The following is a 23,230-nucleotide window of genomic DNA, read 5'->3' on the forward strand; positions in this document are numbered from 1 at the left end:
AAGGATCTGATCCTGGAAGTCCTCCAAGGACAGACTTCCTACAACGTTAATTCCACATGCAACAATGGGCCCTAATTGACCAAGCGTCTTTACTTTTGGTCATTAAAGCAATATAGAGAATTGTTTCATACATCTTGTGTCCAGATAGTGAATAATGTTGTTCTTGATTGTTAATATCAACAGCTTGATGCTGCATTCCTTGCACATTCAAAATGGTTATCAGCTGACTTCACTGATAAAGGTAAAGTCATTTTTCCCTGGTGCAACTCCATAAACTTGGTTTGCATAAGGTAGGGATTTGGCCCAGTTGTTTAATATTGTTTGCTGCAACTTAATAGAAATAACCATTATAGAGTCTCCTTCACTCAGAAATGTGGACCTCTTTATTTAATGTCCTTTTTGTTCGTACACACCACGTTGTCTGAATGCTTGGCAGTTGTAAGAGCTGAACTGGCCTATGTTTTTCTCAAAGTTCTGTTCGCTCATGCTAAGCTACATCCTACAATACCTGGCAATAGTACAACTCGGCATTTGGCATGAGCAGATAGGAAACGTGTCAGAATCAAGATACATTTATTCTATGTTGTGGTGCAAGCTGGGGAGATATCTTCACAGCAGGGCCGGCTCCAGGCACCAGCCAACCAAGCACGTGCTTGGGGCGGCCCCTTGTAAGGGGCGGCCAATCTTAGGGTGGCGGGGGTCGCTCGGGTTTTTTTGTTTTATGTTTTGGTTCAGCTCGAGGTTTTTTATTGTTGTTTTTGTTTCGGCGGCGTGGCGTGGCGCGGCGCTCGGGGAGGGATGTTTCAGCGGGGTGGAGCTCGGGGCTGTGTGTTTCGGCGGGGCAGGGCAGCGCTCGTGGGGGATGTTTCGGCGGAGCGGTTTTTTTTTTTTTGCTTGGGGCGGCAAAATAGTTAGAGCTGGGCCTGCTTCACAGACCAGTACCTGGAATGCTAGTAGATAAGGAGAGGTACAGAACAACAAATTAAGGTACTGGGATGAACTGATGGGTTGGATTTTAGCAGTGCGTAAGAAGTACAATCATCCTATAAGTACTTACCCTTAGCTGCAACATGTAACTCTGAGAGCACATCTTCTGTGTAAGGTGAATTTTTAACAATGCTGCATGAGATGGTTTCCCACAAACTGGTATTGTATTGAACCTTTCTTCCTCTACTCTACTGTTGTTGACTTTTAGCAATAAACGTGAGTGATATTGGCTATTTTGGACTCTTAAATATATTTCATAGTGAGCCAAAGTGTGGTCAAGCAATTGACTGTACAACTTAATTTCAAGGAGGGAAAAAATCATGACAAAGAGAGAGATGCAGCATCTCACTGTCTGTTCTATATGCCTTTGGTTAAAAGATGCGGCCTTTTTCTGTACATTGAAGAGTGAGTCCTGTCGAAAACCACTGCCCATGCTGTACAAGCTGTGCGTATAAAGAGAGGACTCCAGTCTCCAGGGCTCTCCGTCTTGGAACCTTTCACCAGCACTAAATTCACTCAAAAAGGGGTGGGGGATCTCAACTGGACCTAGTATTTTCCCTGCATTGCCCATTTACATGCAGTGTCTTTTCTGAAAAGTGCAGGGGGTGATTAGCTTAAAGGAGAAGATACGCTTCCCAGACATTACAGAGGAAAAATGCCGGATGAACAAGACGTTTCTGGCACTGGAGGGTCTCCTGTGATTTTTGTCACAGGAAACTGTTTGAGGGATTGTGAATTGGAAAGAAGAATCTTTGGAAATTGCGATAATACTGACCCACGGTAGTGTACAGTATGTCAGATGTTTCACAGCTATTATTTTCTAAGATACCTAGTAATGAAGTAGGTCTTGCAGGATCAGAGAATTTTCCCCCCTTTGGAATCAGGGAAGATTTTTTAAAAGGCCAGGTTTCTTTATAATACAGAAGTATGCACCATCATGTATAATGAGTCTAAGAGTTCATATCATTTCAGGAGGAATTCCATTATGAGTCTAGGGAATTTTTTTTTCATTTTCAAGTACAAAAGGTGCCAGTGTAATTTACTGAATGAAGCAAATTCCTTATTCAAACTGCTACCTCATGTGCCTTCAGGCCTTGGCCGCAGGCCAAATTATCCCTGGTGTAACTTTATTAAAGCCAATGCAAGTATATCAGGGAGTAATTGGGGACTGTATGTGCAATGGACAGAACACTGAGCTGGTAGTTGGAGATCCTGGGATGTGCATCCAGCTCTGCATTGGTGTGCTGCATGACCTCCGGTAACCCATCATAGAATATCAGGGTTGGAAGAGACCTCAGGAGGTCATCTAGTCCAACCCCTGCTCAAAGCAGCTCTGTGGGCCGTAGTTTGCACCTCTGTAATATGGGGTTAATGACATTCACAGGGTTGTTGGGAAGTTTACTAAATTTACGTTTGCAGGGTGTTTTTAGAGCCTGAAAGTTCCCTGTGGAGCCAAAAAGTAAAAGTAGCAGCAGCAGCTCCTGAAGAATGATTGGTCCATGGAAGCGAGGTGGCACAATGGATTGGGGCAGTGCTGACTGGCCTCTGGAGTCCTGGATTCAGATCTGGAAAGTAAAGGGAATGAACCTTGCAGGGTTTGTTCAGAGTAGGCTTTAAACAAGCCATTGCAGCAGGTTCTATAAGAATCGAACCCTCCACCTCTGCCTTTCAGATCACCTCCCATCCCTGCAGCCACCTTCGCTGCCCCAGCTCCCAAGACCCACCACACTTGGGACAGCTGACCTCTTCCCACAAACACACTCCCATCTGTAGCTGAGTGGCCTCTCAGTGACTCCTTGTGGGGCTTTAGGGGTACTGTTTTCATGTCCATTATCTTCTTTAGGTAGCCACCCAGTGAGACAGCAGTGTAGCAAAATCGTCACGGCACTTACCTTCACTTTACCTGGCTAATTAGTGGGAAACACTTCTAAGCACCCTAACTTCACTCTGTTTAAAAATAAATATTTAGTCATTGTTTGGTGGTTTGCCTGCTCATCCTCTGCCACACCAAATTGTCTTGTCTGAGAGTAGTAGCACGAAGAAGGAGATAAGCAGAGATTGTGCTAAGACTAGTAGAGAGGTGCTGTGAAATGCAGTCATTTAGGTAGAACAATATTGTTTTTCCTCTTCTGGCACAGGGTGCTGGGGAGAGTTGCTTTCTGTAGTGCACTACTCTGCTGACTCTGTTGTTGGAAACAATGCTACCCCACCTGTTCTATGTTGTGCTTAATTGGCACCAGGAGCAGCAACATCTCCTGTCAGTGCCTGACATGATGGATGTACTGCATCCAGAGGAACTGACAATGAAAAGTGTGAGATTAGCACAACTGGGGGAGATGTGACAATGGGAGAGGATTCAAATGTCTGTGGTGACAAATCTGTGGCCACATAGCTTTTTTCTATGCTAGAGTTTTTAGTCCTTACAAGTTTGGATATGTTGAGGAGATTTCTAGATCCAGGAGTTTGGGTGAAGTCAAGAATATTTTGGAAAAGCTTTTGAACCTTCAGAAAAAATATATTTAAGTTTTTAGTTGCTTTGAGGAGTTGGTGCTTTGGTTTTTGATGCTAAAGAAATGTATACCAGAAATTTGTTTTTTTATTCCTAATTTGATATGAAACAGTTCCACAGTTATTGCATCACACATGAACTTACTCTTGATTTCTAATCCAAATTCATCTAACTCCCAGAATCATTCATAAATTTTCTGTTTTGCCTCCTAACTGATTCATTGTTACACTTTTCAAGTGTGAGTCCTCAGAGCCACTGCAGTTCACTTACACTCTGCCTTGCTGCTTTGTTATTAATTTCAGTTTCATGCCTGACCCATGGGCAGTCTTGTAGTGAAAGGATAAATGTCTATTGAATTGACTGATGGAACACCTGCTGCAAATCCTTCTAAACTCAGATTTAAAATAATCCATTTTAGAATCAGTGGCTGAACTCTTCTACTGGAAAAGTTAAAGTTATAAGCTACCACTTTACATTTTTAGGGTATTCCTGGTCCTGCTTTCAGGCTAGGGCAGGCATGGGCAAACTTTGTGGCCTGAGGGCCACAGCTGGGTAGGGAAATTGTATGCAGGGCCATGAATGTAGGGCTGGGGCAGGGGTGGAGTGTGGTGTGCAGGAGGAGTGCAGCTGGGGGTTGGGGTTCAGGAGGGGTTTGGGGTGCAGACTCCTGCTTAGTGCTGCTTACCTTGAGCAGCTCCAGGGTAGCAGTGGGATTAAGGCAGACTCCCTGCGTGTTTGGCCCCACGTTGCTCCTGCGGGTGGGGCAGGGAGCTCTGCCACATGCTGTCCTTGCCTGTGCACCACCCCCAAAGCTCCCATTGGCTGTAGTTCCCTGTTCCTGGCCAATGGGAGCTGTGGGGGCAGGGCCAGCACATGGATCCCTGTGCCTCCCCCTCCTCCAGGGGCTGCAGGGACATGGTGCTGGCCACTACCATGAGTGGTGCAGGGCCAGGGCAGGGAGTCTACCTTAGACCCGCCATGCCACAGGTCTGGCAATCCCACAGGCTGGATTGAAAGCCCTGACAGGCCAGATCCAGCCCACACTTTGCCCTCCCTGGGCTAGGGGCTCTGTAAGGAAGCATGTGAATTGGGTCTTCCTGCAATCAGTCTGTAAAGAGCCAGCCTAGAGTAAGGTAGGGTGAGTTATGCCTCTTTGCATTAGGGAGCTGGCAGCTTTCTCTCTGTGTGTTTAATGTTCTGGACTTTTTATTAAAGTGTTATTTTGCAATCTTCCAGAGATTGGAAACAAGAAATTTTAAACTTCTGTTTGCATGCTGTGAACATAAAACAAGGAAAGAAAAAATGCTAGGAGCAGAACAAAGCAGGGCACAGGCCTCCTGTGTTTTAAATGCATCCTAATCTTCTCCCACTCAGCTTCCAGGCCTGCATTCTCCAAAATAAATCTCAGTGTCTCTTGACCCCATTTATCTTGATTTTCTGCAGGCACCTTCTTAAATAACCCAAAAACATTCTCTGTTCTATGACATTTTGAAAAAAACCTTATCCAGGACCAATAAGGTTCTCAACTGACGTGGCCTTTTACTAAAGAAAAAAAAAAGCTCCTAATTGTGGTGTTGAATATATTTGAAAATCTGGTCATACACATTTATCATGCTTCTCATGAAGCAGTTCTGTGTGAGTTCCATATTTACTCTGAGGTATAATTGTCCCCTAATTTTTTTGAAAACCTCATCCTCTACTGCACCCCTTAACATGCATGCAACCTGGGTGTAAAACATTACTCCTGTGCAAGTTGAGTGTGCAAAAATACTCTATTCCACTGTCTCCCTAGAAATAGACAGGGCAGCTTAATTTATTGTTCTTTTGCTTCTGAACTGGATGTAAAGAGGAACAGATGTCCAATGATGAAAAAAAGAATTTTTTCCCCTCAAAACTAAAAAAACCCCTAAGATTGTTTTAGTTCTTAAGGTATTTCAGCCAGTATGTCTTACCCTGGCAATTGAAGAAGTCAGATGTTAGACACCAGTTCTACTGAAGTGCAGAGGTCAGAAATAAAACCTTACTTTGGACTGGCATCTGTGAAGAAAGACTGCTCTCTAGGCCTTCTGTTTTGTTTGATCAGTAGGGTAGGAGGAGATCCATATTTTTCACAGCTATGCTTCCCTATCCTACAACATCCATTGCTTTACCATGACCACTTAGGGAAGTAGGAGAGCAAGCTGTGTATAGTACTGGAATCATTAGGAAGGTATCAAAATGCAATGCAGACAGACAACGTCAAAGGTTTCTGTATATTACCTGGTGTTTACCATACCATCTCGCCACTTAACTCCATTTCTTAGAGGAGTAACCCTTTCAACTGAGGGTGACCCTTTATTTGGGACAGGCTAAGCACAGTCATGCTTTCCTGTATTCCTATTTCACTACCCTGCATTTAGTACCAAGGTGATTTATAATTCAACACTAGCCAAAGCTGATCACTGACACTACTCTATCTGCTGAAGATGTAAGAGTTTGCTCCTGCTCTATTTACATAAACACACCCAAAGTCTCTCCCCATCCCAGCTAGCTGTAAGGAAAGCATTCAGTCAGACCCTGCTTACACAGGTATTGATTAGACTTTAAATTTGCTAACACTGCCTTTTGCTTGATGTGAAGGTTATGTAGTTATCCTCAGTTTGGAGGAGGTAGTCGTGAGAAAGGGAACATTGATCAGAAAGGTTCTAGTAAGGGAAACTGAATGGGACACTTTCAGCTGAGAACATCTGCTCATAGCCAGCTCTGAAGTGCTCAGTGAGTGGTCTTCAAAGAGGTGGTTGTTCAGTGCCTAGTAAAGCTTGCCAACTACATCTTGTTTATGTGATCTCACTCTTGCCAACATTTAGGAATAGCACTAAGCAATGAAGCCCTTGCTAGGCCTTCTGGACCAGGATGATGCTTTGTTTGAAGGGACCAAGGAATGAAATTGTACATTGCTATCCAAACCAAATTCTCTAAAGAGAAGTTTCATAACACTAGGGTTATCAGGAGACTTATTTGAGAATGCAGGTAGTATTTATTTCATACAATATCATTTGACACATAGCAGTGGCATGTTAAGCAGAACTTATTTTCTTTTAAGTGAGGCAGCAAGACAGTTGTTACAGAGAGAGATCAAGTCTAATCCTATTTTGTATTTAGAGTCTAGTAGATTGACAGTGCAAGAGACCAAGTTAACAATGGCTAAGTCTCTATAGGTAGAGGGTTTCTTTCCAATACAAGATGGCAACCTGAATTGGCTCTTTTGCCAGAGATTTCTCCCAGAAATTGCAGTAATCAGCTTCTGACCAACACACTGACTTTTGGGCATTAGGGTTACAAGTTGGAATTTGCTTTGACTCTCACAGGCAGCCAAACTATCATACAGTAGACCTGATCATGTACTCCTGCATGCGCAAACAGTCTAAGCAAACAATTGATTTGAGACTGCAAACATGGAAAAAAAAGTCTCAGTATTTCAGAACAAGGAGTACTAGACCCATTGAATTGGTCAAGAGACGTATGGATGTCAGTTGCCTGCAAGCCACAGGTTTAGATTCTTCTCTGTAGGATGTCAAATGTAGGCTGAAGACCAAGACCTATAAGTCTGTCATGTCCTTCACGAGCAGAGTTCAGAGCTTGTGTTGTCCTCCTTTGTCTAGAGGAAGCTAGGATTGTCTAGTCCTTCTCCACTTTATCATCCACTGCAGAGTCTCCAGCTGGAGCAAAGGGTCCCACAATCCATGTGAGGGGAATGTTGTGCACCACATACTCCAGCAGCTCATTCAGAGACTCCTGTGCTTTGGCCACCTTCTCTCTGCTCTGGGAGAGGATACTGCTAGAGAGATCCTGGAAGGAAGCAGCCATAGAGAAGGAAGCATGGAGGTCTTCTAGGCCGCTTAGAATCTGCTGGACCTGGTCCTGCATATTGGCTGGGAGGCCCTGGATGCTGGATACTAGGGTGAGACAGATGGCCTGCAAATGATGGATGATGCTACGTGAAACAGCCAGTGTCTGGGACTCAATCACCTGTGAAGAAGCAAGTTGCAATTAATGGAAAAAAAAAAACTATGTATAAAACATTTGTACATTCTAATGAGTGCCGGGTTGAATGCATGACATCTGAATACTACCCCTGAATTTAACTACTAATAGTCCTGTGCTTTAAACAGCAGAGGTAACCTCAAATAATTCCAGACTGTTCTTCAGTAAGGGTGATACCTCTGGCTTTGCAGAGTCTTTGTCCTCACTTGCTCCTATCTCCCTCCTGCTCCACTCCTGCCACATTTGATTCAGCTTCTCTTGGCCATCTTGAAGCTTTGGACCCATAGCCTCTTTAGCATAGTCAATCTGGAGAGATTAAAAGAAAAGGGATGAGATGCTTGAAGTCTGACTTCAGTGAGAAACAGCAGTGTCTTTAGAGGGCTGTCAAAATTCTGTCACCCAATACAAAAAAGTTGGGATGCTTCTGCTGCCTTGGTGAGATGACGCCTCTGGTTATTGGAAGATCACCCAGCCAGAAGGGCCTAAGGAAAAGAATGTCCTCTCTGGAATGTGCCAGCTGATGTCTCATTATATGAGAGGAGAGAGAGAGAGAGAGAGAGAGAGAGAGAGACTTATTTTAAATATCCATCTGAGCTCTCCCCATCACATGTCACAAGTTGTCCTGTATGCCATACTAAATGTTTTCATGGAAACATTCATGAGACTCACAGCTCATTACAGGTCTGTTGGTCTTGTCTTGGTCATCTTGCAGATTACATGGGGAGAAAGTGAGTTCTGCAGTGTGCTGTGAGCCATGCTAAAATTCTGCTAAACTTCTAGTCAAAATGAAGCTGTAAGTGAACCAGCTACAAAATGGAGTGTGTGTCAGTACAATGGCTGTCTTTTACATCTTACCTGGGAGACATGAAAGGCAACATACATCTTGTGTAAGAATGTTTGTATAGTCTACAGAAGTGTTTAGCAATTAGATGTGTTGGCATCTCACTTTAGTGTACTCAGATCTAAAGGGACAGTTTGTGTTTTAGAACATGTGATTTATGTTGTCTGCAAGTGATGCTTTTAAATCAATTTCTTGTCCCTAGGATTTGATGGCAACACTGGAAGTGTCAGAATCAGTTTAAACTGAATCAGACTCTGGAGCAGAAGTCTGTGGCAGAGGCTGGATTTCACAAGACATGGCTGTGAAAGTGAGTACATGGGGCCCTGCTTATGATTGAGAAAGCTTTTTGCTCACCTCTATTTTCTTAGAAAGAAACAAACAGTCTTGTGGCACCTTATAGACTAACAGATGTATTGAGCATAAGCTTTCCTGGGTGAATACCCACTTTGTCAGACGCAAATATCTATTTTCTTAGTAGATACATGCACCACATGACTGGTGAATCTGAAAGTATTTGCAAGTTGAAAAAAAAAAATTGGCAGCAAATCCTGAGGAAGCAGTATTTCTCCACCTCTCCAATCCCCCTTGCTTTTACAGACTGACCTGTGAAGCAGGCTCCACCAGCACAATAACAATGCTCTAAGCCTTGCTATTGTAGGCAAATATAGGCATCCCACAGAAAGCTAGTCATATATAGTGTTCGTCACTATACAGCTCCATGACAGAATGCTTTTAGGGGACCCCCCCAAATTATGATTTGCATTCCCTACCAGATCAATGGTTTGCTGAAGCTGGAAGAGAGCCTCCTTTGTGCTTTGTCCAACTTGTTTCACTTTGCCCAGGGAATGCTGGTAGGCTCGTTGGCGGAGTTTGGTTGAAAGGGAACCCAAACGCACATAGTAACTCTTCGGCTGTCTCTGCTGCTCTACAGAGGCCACTTCAAACCCCTCCAGAGACGTTGCAAGCTTAACTGAAAGGATTGAGAAGAACAAGGTTTACTCCTAGCCAAGGCTGAGAGAGTCAGATGAAGTACCATGGTGATGGGGCAGGAGGCCAGAATTTTGATCTGTTGTAATCACTCCCCGGTGCTAGGAATTCTTTCCCCAGTTCTTGCTTGTGCAGCACAACACATTCTTAGTTAACTCTCAGTACCCAGAGGATTTCATTTGATACACCAAGGCCAAGCAGGCCATATAATTGAACTAAAATAGGATCAGTCATTTATAGCTAATGACAGGTGTTCATGTTAATCTAGTCATGAGAGGATTAGTATTTGTGCACTACTGTAGTAAGCAGCAGACTCCCAATGACAGCCTATAAGAGGGGCTATTCCAGTTACAGCAAAAGTGCCTGCAGCCTGTCTCAAGTCAGCCTCTTTAATAGCTTTAGTACAAGATGATTTGGGTAGGGGGAAGCCATTACCTAGTGGAGTAGTAGGCCAAGAGATCATCATTGCAAAGGTCTGACAGGTTATCCTGATTAAGGAACTGCCTTTAAGAGCTGATCAACTAGTAGAGAGTTCATGCTGCTAAAATACCCCATATTCGGATCCCAGACCAACTGTGAAATCTGTGCACTTAAGAGATTTTATACAAAGCATTACATAAGATGGGCTACAGTGGATCAACACCTGCATAGTACTCACCTGTTTAGAAAAAGGAAGGGGAACAGGAGCAGTAAATAAAGCTATTTTAGCATCTGTTGTATACAGTAAGCTTTGGGATGGTAGAGACCTAGATGTGTGAACAGTCACCATCAGCTCTGTAGTACCTGCAGCTATACCCCCACCCACAAAATCCTAAATTCAACTCAAGTTTGCTGCAGACAATGCCGTACTAGGAAGCCATGCCAATCAGCCCCATGTTGTGGGCCAGCAGCTCAAAGCCTGCACCAGGTAGCCTCTGTGAAGACATGTTAATTAGCATCTTGAGATTAGAGATGCATGTTCATTTCTGTAGAGCCAGAGTTGTAGTTCTGATCCTGCAAACCAAACACCCTCCCCCACTCCTGGTTTAATGCATGCGTTATGGGAGGGACATTTGTTTGTGAAGATACTACAAGTGGCAGATTATACAATTAAGGTATGAGTAGACATTTAACATTCTCCAGGAAGTCAGGGTTATATCTCCTAGATTTAGTGTACTGGAAGAGTGCACTGACCTAATTCTTCATCTGTTATTGGGAGGTAGAAGTCCACCAGTTCCTCTGATTTCCCCAGCAACGTGTCAATGCTGCTCACAACCTTCTGCCCCACACTGGATTCCATGACAGCACTCATGCTGCTGGTCATTACAGATCTGGTGGCATCCATACTACCCTGCACAGTCTCTTTGGTCTTGCCCATTATTCCAGTTACTACATCCTTTGCTTCTGTGACAGCACTGACAACTGCATCCTTGGTGCCTGTTACTGTGGAAGATACTAGCTCCTTGGTGCTTGAGATCACCTGGGGGAAGAAAAAGTGGCGTTCACAGATTATGAATAGGTACAAGAGTGGTTTTAGTGGAGATGTGCCATGCTCGAGCCATACAGATTTTTAGTCTCAGGCTTCAGCACTAAATTCACTTCCTTATTTTCCACTAGTAGTTTCTTCCATCAGAACAGCCTTCACTTGGGGCAGCTCTTTACTGCCAGCCTGTTTCAAGGCAGCCATGTGTTTGGCCAAGGCCTTATGACCAGGGACTGCTCCCATGGACTGTGACATCAGGAGCCGCTCGTTTAGATTATTCTAAATCAAAGTAAGACTGCTGCATCCTTCTGTCCAAACAGTTCTTGACAACAAAAAAAAGTTACCTTATCAGCTGGCTGTTGAAGAATTGGCAGTTTCTCCTCCAGCTTGTCCAGTCCTTTGCAGGCATATTCATTTACTGCAGCAACTGTAAAAAGCCAACTTTAGTCCCTTGAAATTTTTTCAGTTTTAGCAGAGTTCCCTGGAGTATCAGAGAAGGTTTGGAACTGGGACAACTGATTTCAAGAGACTAAGTTAGAGGAGGTCCTGTTACAATGTTTACAGTGCCTAGACAAATGGCATCTGGACTGTCATTTAGGACACCGAGGTGCTCCCCTACTACAAATAAGCAGATTGTGGGTGAGAAGTCTATGGCTTGCTATACCTCTAGGAAGAGGCTGTCAGTAAGTCAATGTTTAATTATGCAGGTACTTTGGAAATAGTGTTTTAGAATCATAGGCCTGGAAGGGACATTGAGAAGTCATCTAGTCCAGTTCCCTGCACTCATGGCAGAGCTACCGTATTTTCCGGCATATAAGATGACTTTTTATACTAAACCCCCCCCCAAAAATCGGGGGTCGTCTTATACGCCGGGTATAAACATACTGTAGCTTCGGCTACATACAGAACGTCCCTGTGCTGATTTAAAAGGCTCTGGGCTCCCCGCCGCAGCGGGCAGCCCAGAGCCCTCTGACTCCCTGTAAGTACCGGTAAGTCAAAACCCTTTTAATTAAAATTATTTAAATCAAATCTGATGTTATTAAATGGTGTTGCCTCGGAAGGGGGGGGGTAGTCTTATACGGCGAGTATAGGCCAAAACCTATGTTTTAACTGGAAAATTAGGGGGTCGTCTTATACGCCCAGTCGCCTTATACGCTGGAAAATACGGTAAGTATTATCTAGACCATCCCTGACAGGTGTTTGTCTAACCTGCTCTTAAAATCCCCAGTGATGGAGATTCCACAACCGCCTTAGGCAACTTATTCTAGTGCTTAACCACTCCAACAGTTAGAAAGTTTTTCCTAATGTCCCACCTAAACCTCCCTTACTGCAATTTAAACCCATTTCTTCTTGGTGTATCCTCAAAGGTTAACAAGAATAATTCTTCTCCCTCTTCCTTGTAAGAACCTTTTATGTCCCCTCCCTTTTCCAGAAGAAACAAACCCAATTTTCTCAATCTTCCCTCACAGGTCAGGTTTCCTAGACTTTTAATCATTTGTTGCTGTTCTCTGGACTCTCCAGTTTGTCCACATCTTTTCTGAAATGTGGTGCCCAGAACTGGACACAATACTCCAGTTGATGTCTAATCAGTGTAGAGTAGAGCGGAAATATTACTTCATGTCTTGCTTACAAGACTCCTGCTAAAACATCCCAGAATGCTTGCTGTTTTGCAACATTTAGCTTGTGGTCCAGATCCCTTTCTGCAGTACTCCTTCCTAGGCAGTCATTTTCCATTTTGTATGTGTGCAACTGATTGTTCCTTTCTAAGTGGAGTACTTTGTATCTGTCCTTATTGAATTTCATCCTGTTTACTTCAGACCATTTCAAGTTTAAATGCACTCCAAAGGACTTGTACCCCCTCCCAGCTTGGTATCATCTGCAAACTTTATAAGGGTACTCTGTGCCATTATCTAAAGATTGAGATATTGAACAGAACTGGACCTAGAACTGATCCCTGCAGGACCCAACTTGTGATGCTATTCCAGCATGACTATGAACCACTAACAACTACTCTCTGGGAACAGTTTTTCCACCCACCTTATAATACCTCCATCTAGGTTGGATTTCCCTGGTTTGTTTATACGGTCGTGAGAGAAAGCTTTACTAAAGTCAAGATATGCCATGTCTACTGCTTGCCCCCCGACCCTCACAAGGCTTGTTACCCTGTCAGAGAAAGCCATCAGGTTGGTTTGGCACAATCTGTTCTTGACAAATCCATGCTGACTATCACCTTATCATCTGCTATTGTAAATTATAAGATAGTGAAGCCCTACTTAACTTGATAGAGGCTGCTGCACTATGAGGCTCTGCAATATTAGGCTTTCACTGCAATTTTGCCTGTAGGAGCTCTGTTACTGCTGACAGCAAGCCCCCTCCCCCTACTCTCAGCTGTGTATTCCCACCAACAGTGGAAAATTGCAGAACAGTAATGACTTAGTTACTGCAAATAAGGTCCATTACTACTTTTCTGCAATTTTCCATATCTTGTCCACAACCAAGCCACAATTTTGACAGTCATCCCACAGTTTAGGTAGGGCCTTACAAATTAGTGTTTGGCTATGGCAACTCAAACTAGGTTTTTAATGTTATATTGCCTTTTGAATCTAAAAACATTGATCCTGCTCTCCAGTAAGTCACATGACAATAGCAAGACCTTTGTGTCTTCAAGTTAAGGAATCTGAACAGTGAATCATAGATTAGGGTTTGGAAGAGACCTCAGGAGGTCATCTAGTCCAATCCCCTGCTCAAAGCAGGACTAACCCCTAATTAAATCATCCCAGATCGGGCTTTGTCAAGCCCGGCCTTAAACCTAAAGATGGAGATTCCACCACCTCCCTCGGTAACCCATTCCAGTGTTTCACTAGCAGGGTGGTGAAGCACTATTTCACAATATCCAACCTAGACCTCCCCCACTCCAATTTGAAATCATTGCTTTTTGTTCCATCAATAACCTAGCTCCATCCTCTTTGGAATCCCCCTTCAGATAATTGAAGGCTGCTATCAATCCCCCCTTACTCTTCTCTTCTGCAGCTAAATAAGCCCAGTTCCCTCAGCCTCCCCTCATAAGTCATGTGCCCCAGCCCCCTAATCATTTTTTGTTGCCCTCCATTGGGCTCTCTCCAACTTGTCCACATCCTCTCTGTATTGGGGCCCAAAACTGGATGCAGTGCTCCAGATGTGGCCTCACAAGTGCCGAGTAGAGGGGAATAATCACTTCCCTCGATCTGCTGGCAGTGCTCCTACTAATGCAGCCCAATCTGCTGTTAGCCTTCTTGGCAAAGGAGGACACACTGTTGATTCATAGCCACTCTAATCTCCAGGTCCTTTTCTGCAGAACTGCTGCTTAGCCAGTTGGTCTCCCATCTGTAGCAGTGCACTTGTCCTTGTTGAACCTCAGATCTCTTTTGGCCCAATCCTCCAATTTATTGACATTTGTCAGATTTATCTGTCCTGGCAAAACCACATGTCAATGAAAACTGCTTAAGGTTTACTTTCTGTACTGCTGGCTGCATTTTATCTGATTTGTGTAATTGATTTTTGTAGGCCAGTACTGTAGTATTTAAGGTTATGCTTTAGCTGGTTAAGTTACCCAGCAGTTTATTGGCTGGTAAGTAAGCTGTCAACTTGGACAGGAGTAGATAAAACCTACAGTAAGTTTAAGGATTTGACTGTAAAGTTGAGCAATATTTGTTTGTTATATAACAGAATGTCAGTTTTGCTGAGCAAAGTTGCCAAAGGTCAAGACAAAACCCAACTGCCAAGAGTAAAAACCTATAAGGAAAGACCTGTTAATAGTTCGCCATCCCTCCACTGTCTGCATGTTTATTTACATTGTGGGTTTTTTAGAGCAGGATTGGTCTTAAATGTCTATGTTGCCTAGTTGTTTTGGGTGCTAAATAAAATATTTTATTTATCATTATCCTCTTCTTTGGAGGTGATGTCAGCACATACAGAGCAAACCTGCACTATTTCACATGGAAAGGATGCTTCACCTTCTTTAGTTCCCTCCCAATATGCCTTTTTGCAGAAATGCCCCTGTCACCCAGGTACAGCGTTACTCACTCTGAGGTTCAAGTGTGGTCAGAATTGGTTGTACACCACCAACTGCAGCAGTAGCAATTGTCTTCGCTCCTATCTCTGCAACACCACAGACTGACTTGATGAGTGAATGGTCTTCTTTAGTGGCAGTGTATGTAGTAGAAACCTTGTCATAAGTAGAGCTGACCAGTGGCAGATTGGCCACCCTACTCACTACACTCTAAGAAAGGGAAGAAAGTTAGAGTCCAGCTGGTTAAACAGATTCTCAGTAACACTTGCACACCAGAGAATCTTAGGGCTGTTGAATCAGTACCTCCTAACTTTTTCCAGGGACTCCAGCAAAGGGTTAGTTTCTCCTCCAGATACCTCCTTACCAGAAGTATTTTGCTGAGAGGCCATGCCATATCTAATCTATCACTTGGTATTAGTTTTGCAAGTCTGTTCCTGGGCTAGAACTAGAATGTTTGCAGACTGAAGAGACTTATGTCAGGACATCCCACCCAAGATGCTCTACTAGCCTCTAAAGTCCAGGAAAGCAATCAGATTAATTTAAGGTGCTACTATCCACACCTGTAGGCAGTGTTGAAGCTCGCCAATAGTGTACAGTAGTTTGATCAGTAGGTGCAATTAGCACCAATCACACATAAAAAGGTAGGACTTTTCCTTCACCAATCCCAAGAAAGCTTCAGATAAGAGACAAGATTGTGGCATGAGCTGAAGCTTTGGGGAGCCTCTATCATTATGCTCAACTCCCAGTTAAGTCAGGCTTTGGCAGACCCAAAGGGAACATGTTAGAGACTTGATGTGATTTCATTGCAAGTTCATTATGGCAGTGGTTGTCATGTCTAGTTTAACGCTCATGAATTATGAATTAGTTTAAGGCAAGAAGGGACCATTGTGACTTAGTCTTGTCCTGCAGCAGACAGGCTGTAGAATTGCATCCAGTAGTTTGTCCCATGTCTTCTGGAAGAATTAGAATATTTCTTTAAAAAAAGCCAGCCAGTTTACAAGCCTGCTTTAACTCTACTTACTTGGAACCAATAATGTACCTACCTGCTTCTCCTGATCAGTCTCTAGGAAAGCAGCATTTGTTTTGTTTTCGTCTATAGACATGATGAAGTTAGATACCACTGAAAAGAATGAAAAAGGTGAGGCATAAGCCATACCATTCCTCTGCAAGATAGAGCTCTAAGTCCAACAGGCTAAAGATTGCCATCTACTCCTTCCTGCTTTCAAAGCTTATTGTAAAAAGGGGGTATTAGATAGTAGCAAGTGCTGTTCCAAATACACAGAGGAAGGGGGGAAAAAGAGTTCTCCTACCAGGAATGAAGTCATCAGGAGACTTTTGGAGAGGATAGCATATTGTACATATTATTGCATATTGTACCTGACATGATATGATCTATTTGGAGAAAAAAAAGACATGCCCAGCAATTCTTGTTTCCTACAAAAGTGTAAGAATTGCTGGTTTCTTTAGTTCTGGTCACAAGGTCAGTCCCACCTTCCTAATTGAAAGATTAGTCTAGAACTTTGTAAGTGGGGGCCAAGTGTTACTCACTTAGGGCAGGTCTACACTATGGGGGAAAATCGATATAAGATACGCAACTTCAGCTACGTGAATAACGAAGTTGAAGTATCCGATATTGAATTACTTACCGTCCTCATGGCGCGGGATCGACGTCCGCAGCTCCCCATGTCGACTCCGCTACCACCGCTCGTGTTGGTAGAGTTACGGAGTCGACATGAGCGCGTTCGGGGATCGATATATCGCATCTAGATGAGACACGATATATTGATCCCCAAGAAATCGATTGCTACCCGCCAATACGGCAGGTAGTGAAGATGTACCCTTAGATAGGGCCAGCTCTGGGAGCAGTCAGATACTGACCACCAGAGGGCTAGCCTTTGGTATGTCCAGTTAGAGGGCTTCTGACAGGTGGTTCAGGCTAGGTCAGCAGTACACAGAGGGTCAGGTTTTTTTAAACTTGGATGTAGTGGGAAAACCCCATAACAGTAACTTTATTTAGCCAAAAGGAGTTGACTCCTTAGTCCATCTCATCTTTTCAGATGGAGACAACTACACAAGCTAAAAATGGAATATTGAGGGTTACAGTTGAATTGTGTTTGGCAGACAATTGTTGTACCACTTCCATGTGAATTTAATTTCTGGAAGACTTATTCAGAGAAGTCTGTCTCAAGTGGAATTTCTATTCCTGCTTTCAAGGTCACCCACTGCCTCCCCACATTCAGATGGGCATTTCTTCCGATTTTGTTGGAGAGTCAAAGTCAAGACATCACCACATTATAGTGAGTTTGGCCTCTAATAGAGCTAGTACACCTTATAAATATAAATAGGACTTTCCATAGCCATCTAGTCCAATATACTGTCTCCAGCAGTGGGTAGAGTCAGATGTACTGTTCTGAATTTTCATTCATATGGGAAGATGAGGTTCTTAACCCAATACCTGATTGCTGGGCATTGGGTGCTGAAGCACAAGTCTAGTTATCCTTAGTTACCACCATGCTGGCATGCAAGTCTAAATGTTTAGCATTGCTAAGCTCTTTCCCAATATGTCATTATAAATTGGAGAGAGAGTCCAGCAGAGGACAAAAGCAAAACAAACACCACAAACACACAACTAGGAGGCTGGGGCACATGACTTATGAGTAGAGGCTGAGGGAACTGGGCTTATTAGTCTGCAGAAGAGTGAGGAGGGATTTGATAACAACCGTCACCTACCTGAAGGGGGGTTTCAAAGAGGATGGAGCTCGTCTGCCACCACTGAGAACAGCCAACAGAACAAGGAGCAATGGCCTCAAGTTGCAGGGGTGGGAGGTCTAGGTCGGATAATTGGAAAAAGCTATTTCCCTAGGAGGGTGGTGAAATCTCCATCCTTAGAGGTTCTTAAGGCCCAGCTTGACAAAGCCCTGGCTGGGATGATTTAGTTGGGCTTGGTCTTGCTTTGAGCAGCGGGTTGGGCTAGATGACCTCCTGAGGTCTCTTCCAACACTAATATTCCATGATACAGCAAGTTCTATAGGTTGGTAATGCATTGTATAAGAGGTACATAGTTTTAAATGAGTTCCTGTATAGTTTTTCAAAACCTCCACCATGTTTTTAAAAAACTAGACAGCCCTAATTTTTAGTCTGTTCATATGGAAGTTTACATGGCTTAGATACTGTGACAGCTGTGTTACCCTTTTGATTACTGCTATACATCTTTGCTATGACTAGAAATGAACACTGTATTTGAGGTTAGCTTTTAACACCAGCTTAATGCAAAAGGCTGAACTTGAATAAAAGAGAACTGAAATTACATAGCAATACAAGTTCCACATTTATCAGTACTGCACATTTTTGTTGGTCTCTTCTACATATACTTAAGTATATGGGGAACACCATTGGATATGTTGATGTTGAGTCTACTAACATCCATTATCATGCATTTGATTACGTGGATTTGACCCATCCTAGCTTTTTCTTCAAGATCACTGACATGCTTCATGCCTCCAGTTTTAGACTAAAATTGTTATCTATTAGTTCCTTCTCCCCATCCCCAACTGCTGACTGCTCACTCCCTGCTGCAGCCAAGTACATGAAACATTAACTATGGTGAACAGTGGAATGGTTCACTTCTGGTCAGTTTTCAGCATAACTTTAGCCTCAGTTTCCTCTTAACCAATTTATAATTCAGGACAGACCTTTGCTTCTCACTGCATTAGTTTATTTTGTTTGATAACTTCTTGTGAAGCACTCAAGAGCTTTCTGAAAAACCTAAATAAATAGCAGGAGTGGGAGATTTCTCCACTAGGCCCTCAAAGAATTAATAGGTTTGAAAGGATAATTTCCTTGTACAAAAGCCACACTTGCTTATTTAGATTTTATACTTGGCTTTAGTTTGCCCAGTAGTAAAGTTCATTTTTACTGATCTGAGTTCCCAGGATGATTTGGTAGCACATTTTTAGGAGATACACCAACTATCAAATATTAGCACACTTCAAAGTTAGATTTCACATCTGTTATCAGTTCAACCACTTTATTTTCACATTGCTTTAGAGCCTGTGGTTGAATGCTACCTTGTCCTCTAACTTACTGTAACTTGATAACATCTATTAATATCTTAAGAGGATATGTTAGAAGAAACTAGAACAAAAGTCACGGAATGAATCCCCAGTAGTTTCCTCATGTCGCACTGCCATTAGGTGCAACTTGCTTAAGCTGCACCAGGTATCTCTGCACCATTTTTATATAGTAATACTTTATACAGAACCACTGTTTCCCCTCAAGTTTCCATTTGTAGGAGCATAGGTTTATTATTACCCATCTGATTAGTTAGATTTAAAAAAAAAAACCAAACAAACAGGATTCTAGTCAATGGATTTGGAAGCTCTTCTGCCCTACTGCAACATAATCTCACATTGCTAATGGTCTGTTCCTTTGGTAAACTAACAAGATCCACATTTGGGAGCAAGTCATACCTGGTCAAGAAGAACTAGATTGGCCTAAGGCTCGATCGCCTCTTTAATTAGAGGATTAGTAAAAGGTTTTGAATCTTGATTTTCAGTTTCATGAGTTCTAACAATTTAGCCACTTGTTATTCTTCTCTGTATGTTTCATTGCCACAGTATAAGTGACATTCACCCATTTAACAGTTATTTAGAACTAGTATGTTTTTTGGTTAAAAACCTCAACCACATCAGTGACATATTTTGTACCAGCACAGAAAACAAAAAATGGAAAGCTCCCTGTGGCAGGGAAACCACCACAGTGGCCCAACACTGTAGCACTTAATTTCAGAAAAGGGAAATACACAAAAATGAGGTTAGTTAAGCAGAAGTTTAAAGGTACAGCACCAAAAGTAAGATCTCTGCAAGCTGCATGGAAACTTTTTAAAGACACTATAATAGAGTGTCAACTTAAATGTATACCCCAAATTAAAATAAAAAAATAACCAAAAGAGCACCAAAGTAAACAAAGTAAAAGATCAGAGGGATAGCCGTGTTAGTCTGGATCTGTAAAAGCAGCAAAGAATCCTGTGGCACCTTATAGACTAACAGACGTTTTGCAGCATGAGCTTTCGTGGGTGAATACCCACTTCTTCAGATGCAAGTCAAAGAAGAAAAAGTAAAAGAAGCATTGTGAGGCAAAAAGACCTCCTTTAAAAAGTGGAAATTAAATCCTGGTGAGGAAAATAGAAAGGAGAATAAATTCTGGCAAATGAAGTGTAAAAATATAAACAGCTAGCCAAAGACTCAAAAACTAATAGCCTTTTTTTAAAAATTATATCAGAAGCAGGAAGCCTGCTAAACAATTAGTCAGGCCACTGGATGATCCAGATGCTAAAGGAGCACTCAAGGACAAGGCCATTGCAGAGAAGCTAAATGAATTCTTTGCATTGTTTTTCCACAGCTGAGGATGTGAGGGAGATTCCCAAACCTGAGCCATTCTTTTTAGGTGACAAATCAGAGGAACTGTCCTAGATTAAAGTGTCATTAAGAGGAGGTTTTGGAACAAACTGGTATACTAAACAGCAATAAGTCACCAGGATCAGATGGTATTTACCCACGAGTTGTGAAGGAAATCAAGTGTGAAATTGCAGGACTACTAACTAATCTGTAACCTATCATTAAAATCAGCTTCTGTATGAAATGACTGGAGGATAGCCAATGTGACACCAATTTTTAAAAAGGGCTCCAGAGGTGATTCCAGAAATTACAGCTAGTAAGCCTGACTTCAGTACCATGCCAACTGGCTGAAGCTATAGTAAAGAACAAAATTGTCAGACATAGGTGAACATAATTTGTTGAGGAAGAGTCAACATGGCTTTTGTTAAGGGAAATCATGCCTCACCAATCTACTAGAATTCTTTGAGGGGGTCAACAAGCATGTGGACAAGCGGGAAATCCGGTGGATATAGTGTATTTAGATTTTCAGAAAGCCTTTGACAAGGTTCCTCACCAAAGGCTCTTAAGGAAAGTAAGCTGTCATGGGATAAGAGGGAAGGGTCTCCCATGGACTGGTAACTGTTTAAAATGTAGGAAACAGGGTAGGAACAAATGGTCAGTTTTCAGAATGGAGAGAGGTAAATAGTGGTGTCCCCCAGGGATCTGTACTGGGGGAGTCCTATTCAACATATTCATAAGTGATCTGGAAAAAGGGGTAAACAGTGAGGTGGCAAAATTTGCCAAGGATACAAAATTGCTCAAGATTGTAGTTAAGTCCCAGGAAGACTAAGAGCTACAAAAGGCTCTCTCAAAAGTGGATGCAAAAAATAAATAAAATGAAATGCAATGTTGATAAATGCAAAGAAATGCATTGGAAACATAATCCCAACTATACATATAAAATGATGGGGTCTAAGTTAGCTGTTACCACTCAAGAAAGATCTTGGAGTCATTGTGGCTAGTTCTCTGAAAATATCCACTCAAATGTGCAGCAGCAGCAGTCAACCAACCAACCAACATGTTGGGAATCATTAAGAAAGGGATAGATAATAAAACAGAAAATACCACATTGCCTCTATATAAAGCCACAGCATGCCCACATCTTGAATACTGTGTGCAGCTGTGGTCACCCTATTACAAAAAAGTTATAGGGGACATGGAAAGGTTCAGGAGAGGGCAACCAAAATGATTAGGGGTATAGAACAGCTGCTGAATGAGGCAAGATAAGACTGGCACTTTTCAGCTTGGAAAAGAGACAACAAAGGGGGCATAGGATAGAGGTCTATAAAATCATGACTGGTGTGGAAAAAGTTAATAAAGAAGTGTTATTTACTCCTTCTTATGACACAAGATCCAGGGGCCACTAAATGAAGTTAATAGGTAATCAGTTTAAAACAAACAAAAGGAAGTATTTTTTCCATACAACAGAGTCAACCTGTGGAACTCCTTGCTAGAGGCCATTGTGAAGGCCAAGACTATAACAGGGTTCAAAAAAGAACTAGGTAAGTTCATGTAGCATAGGTTCATCAATGACTATTAGCTAAGATAGACAGGGATGGTGTCCCTAGTCTCTGTTTGCCAGAAGCTGGGAACGGATCACTTGATGATTACCTGTTCTGTTCATGCCTTCTGGGGGGACATAGCACTGGCCACTATCAGAAGACAGGATACTGGGCTAGATAGACTTTTGGTCTGACCTAGTATGGCCACTCTTATGTTACATTTTTAATGAATCATGATTAGGCCCTAGTTTTTTACCTCAAGGCTTAAGGCATTTGGAGGAGGATGTTTAGATATTTATAGCCAGAGCTTAGTTTAAGTATTGCTATTGTTAATATGTTTTACACCTCATCTACTCCTAGCTTTCCAGAGAGCCAATAAGCCAGGTTTCATAACATACACACCAAAGAGAAATAACTAAATTTGCTACCAACATAAGAAAACATTCCTTAATACTAGAATTAAAAAGCATCAAACTAGTTTTAAATAATTACATTTTACTATTCAGCCCAACTAACACCATAACCCCCATAACAAATTAAAGTCACTCATGACATCTCACCTGACTTTTCCCACTTTCCTTCTGCCCTACCCTAGAAAAGTAACACTTGTTCAGCTTTTGTATGAGACTAGTGATGTCATCACAGGGTGTGGCAAACTGGCAATGTGGGAAAGCAATCAGAAAATGGCAGTCTTCACCCTGACTAATGAGGGCTGGAACCTGTGGTGTGCTCAACAATTATCCTTCCTCCCTCCAGAGTAGGAGCTTCTGCTCCACTCCAACCACACCTGGTCCAGCTTCTCCTGACTATTGTGAAGCTTCTGATCATTTCCTGTAGTTCATTTTCAGCCTGGAGAGGGACAAGGGATTCAAGAGCTTAAAGGGAGAGAGAGCAAAAAAGGACCAAGGAAAGAAGCCAGAGCTATATCATTTTCCATCCACTACACACACTGACTCTTTCTGGACAGTGTCTTTTCAGAACCCAGGTTAAGATGACATTACTGCAGTAAGGTTGCTAGAGTGAAGGAAAACTAAATTGTTTGAACATGAATGGAAATCTTGCAAAAGGGTAATACTAGTACATATTTATGGTTAGGGAAATCTCATAGTTAATCTCAAAATAGCTCCAGGAAGAGTGTTTTAAAGAAAGGGGGAAAGGATTCTTTTCCCTACCAAGTCAATTGTTAGATGAAGGTGAGAAAGGTCCTCTGGGTGCTTTCCCTGGCATGTCTCACCTTGTCCAGGGGTGGTTAATAGGCAATGGAGTTTGGTTAAAAGGGAACTCAAACACAACATGCGTTAAGGAGTCCACAGTGTACTGCCCAATTGCATGGGGACTATTGGGCTTCTGCGTTGCCACATAATCAGAGTCAAGGATGTAGATACTAGCTGAAGGTGTCTTTACAGTTACGATGAGAAATCAGTTAATATTCTGAA

At 42.5% G+C, this 23,230-nt stretch overlaps 1 protein-coding gene across 1 annotated transcript; it reads right to left on the minus strand.

Moving 5' to 3' along the window:
- Nucleotides 1-6,492: 6,492 nt before the first annotated feature.
- On the minus strand, nt 6,493-22,493 carry LOC123372213 (perilipin-3-like). The gene is made up of 8 exons (XM_045020210.1): nt 22,355-22,493; nt 15,901-15,977; nt 14,872-15,067; nt 11,154-11,236; nt 10,521-10,806; nt 9,131-9,330; nt 7,697-7,825; nt 6,493-7,504 (listed from the first exon to the last, which is right to left on the minus strand). Exons 2-8 carry the CDS (start codon nt 15,958-15,960, stop codon nt 7,154-7,156), a joined length of 1,305 nt encoding a protein of 434 aa, XP_044876145.1. The 5' UTR covers nt 15,961-15,977; nt 22,355-22,493; the 3' UTR covers nt 6,493-7,153.
- Nucleotides 22,494-23,230: the final 737 nt, after the last annotated feature.

The sequence above is a fragment of the Mauremys mutica genome, chromosome 6 (assembly GCF_020497125.1).
Source record: "Mauremys mutica isolate MM-2020 ecotype Southern chromosome 6, ASM2049712v1, whole genome shotgun sequence".
NCBI lineage: Eukaryota > Metazoa > Chordata > Testudines > Geoemydidae > Mauremys > Mauremys mutica.

Bases quoted from the DNA above. Each gene is read 5' to 3' on its own strand.
- LOC123372213 (XM_045020210.1), bottom strand. From the start codon at position 15,960: ATGTCTATAGACGAAAACAAAACAAATGCTGCTTTCCTAGAGACTGAT. The intron at 15,068-15,900 runs GTAGGTACATTA...TCCCTTTCTTAG, and splicing joins AGACTGATCAGGAGAAGCAG to AGTGTAGTGAGTAGGGTGGC. The intron at 7,826-9,130 runs GTAGGGAATGCA...TAATCTCTCCAG, and splicing joins TTCAGCAAACCATTGATCTG to ATTGACTATGCTAAAGAGGC.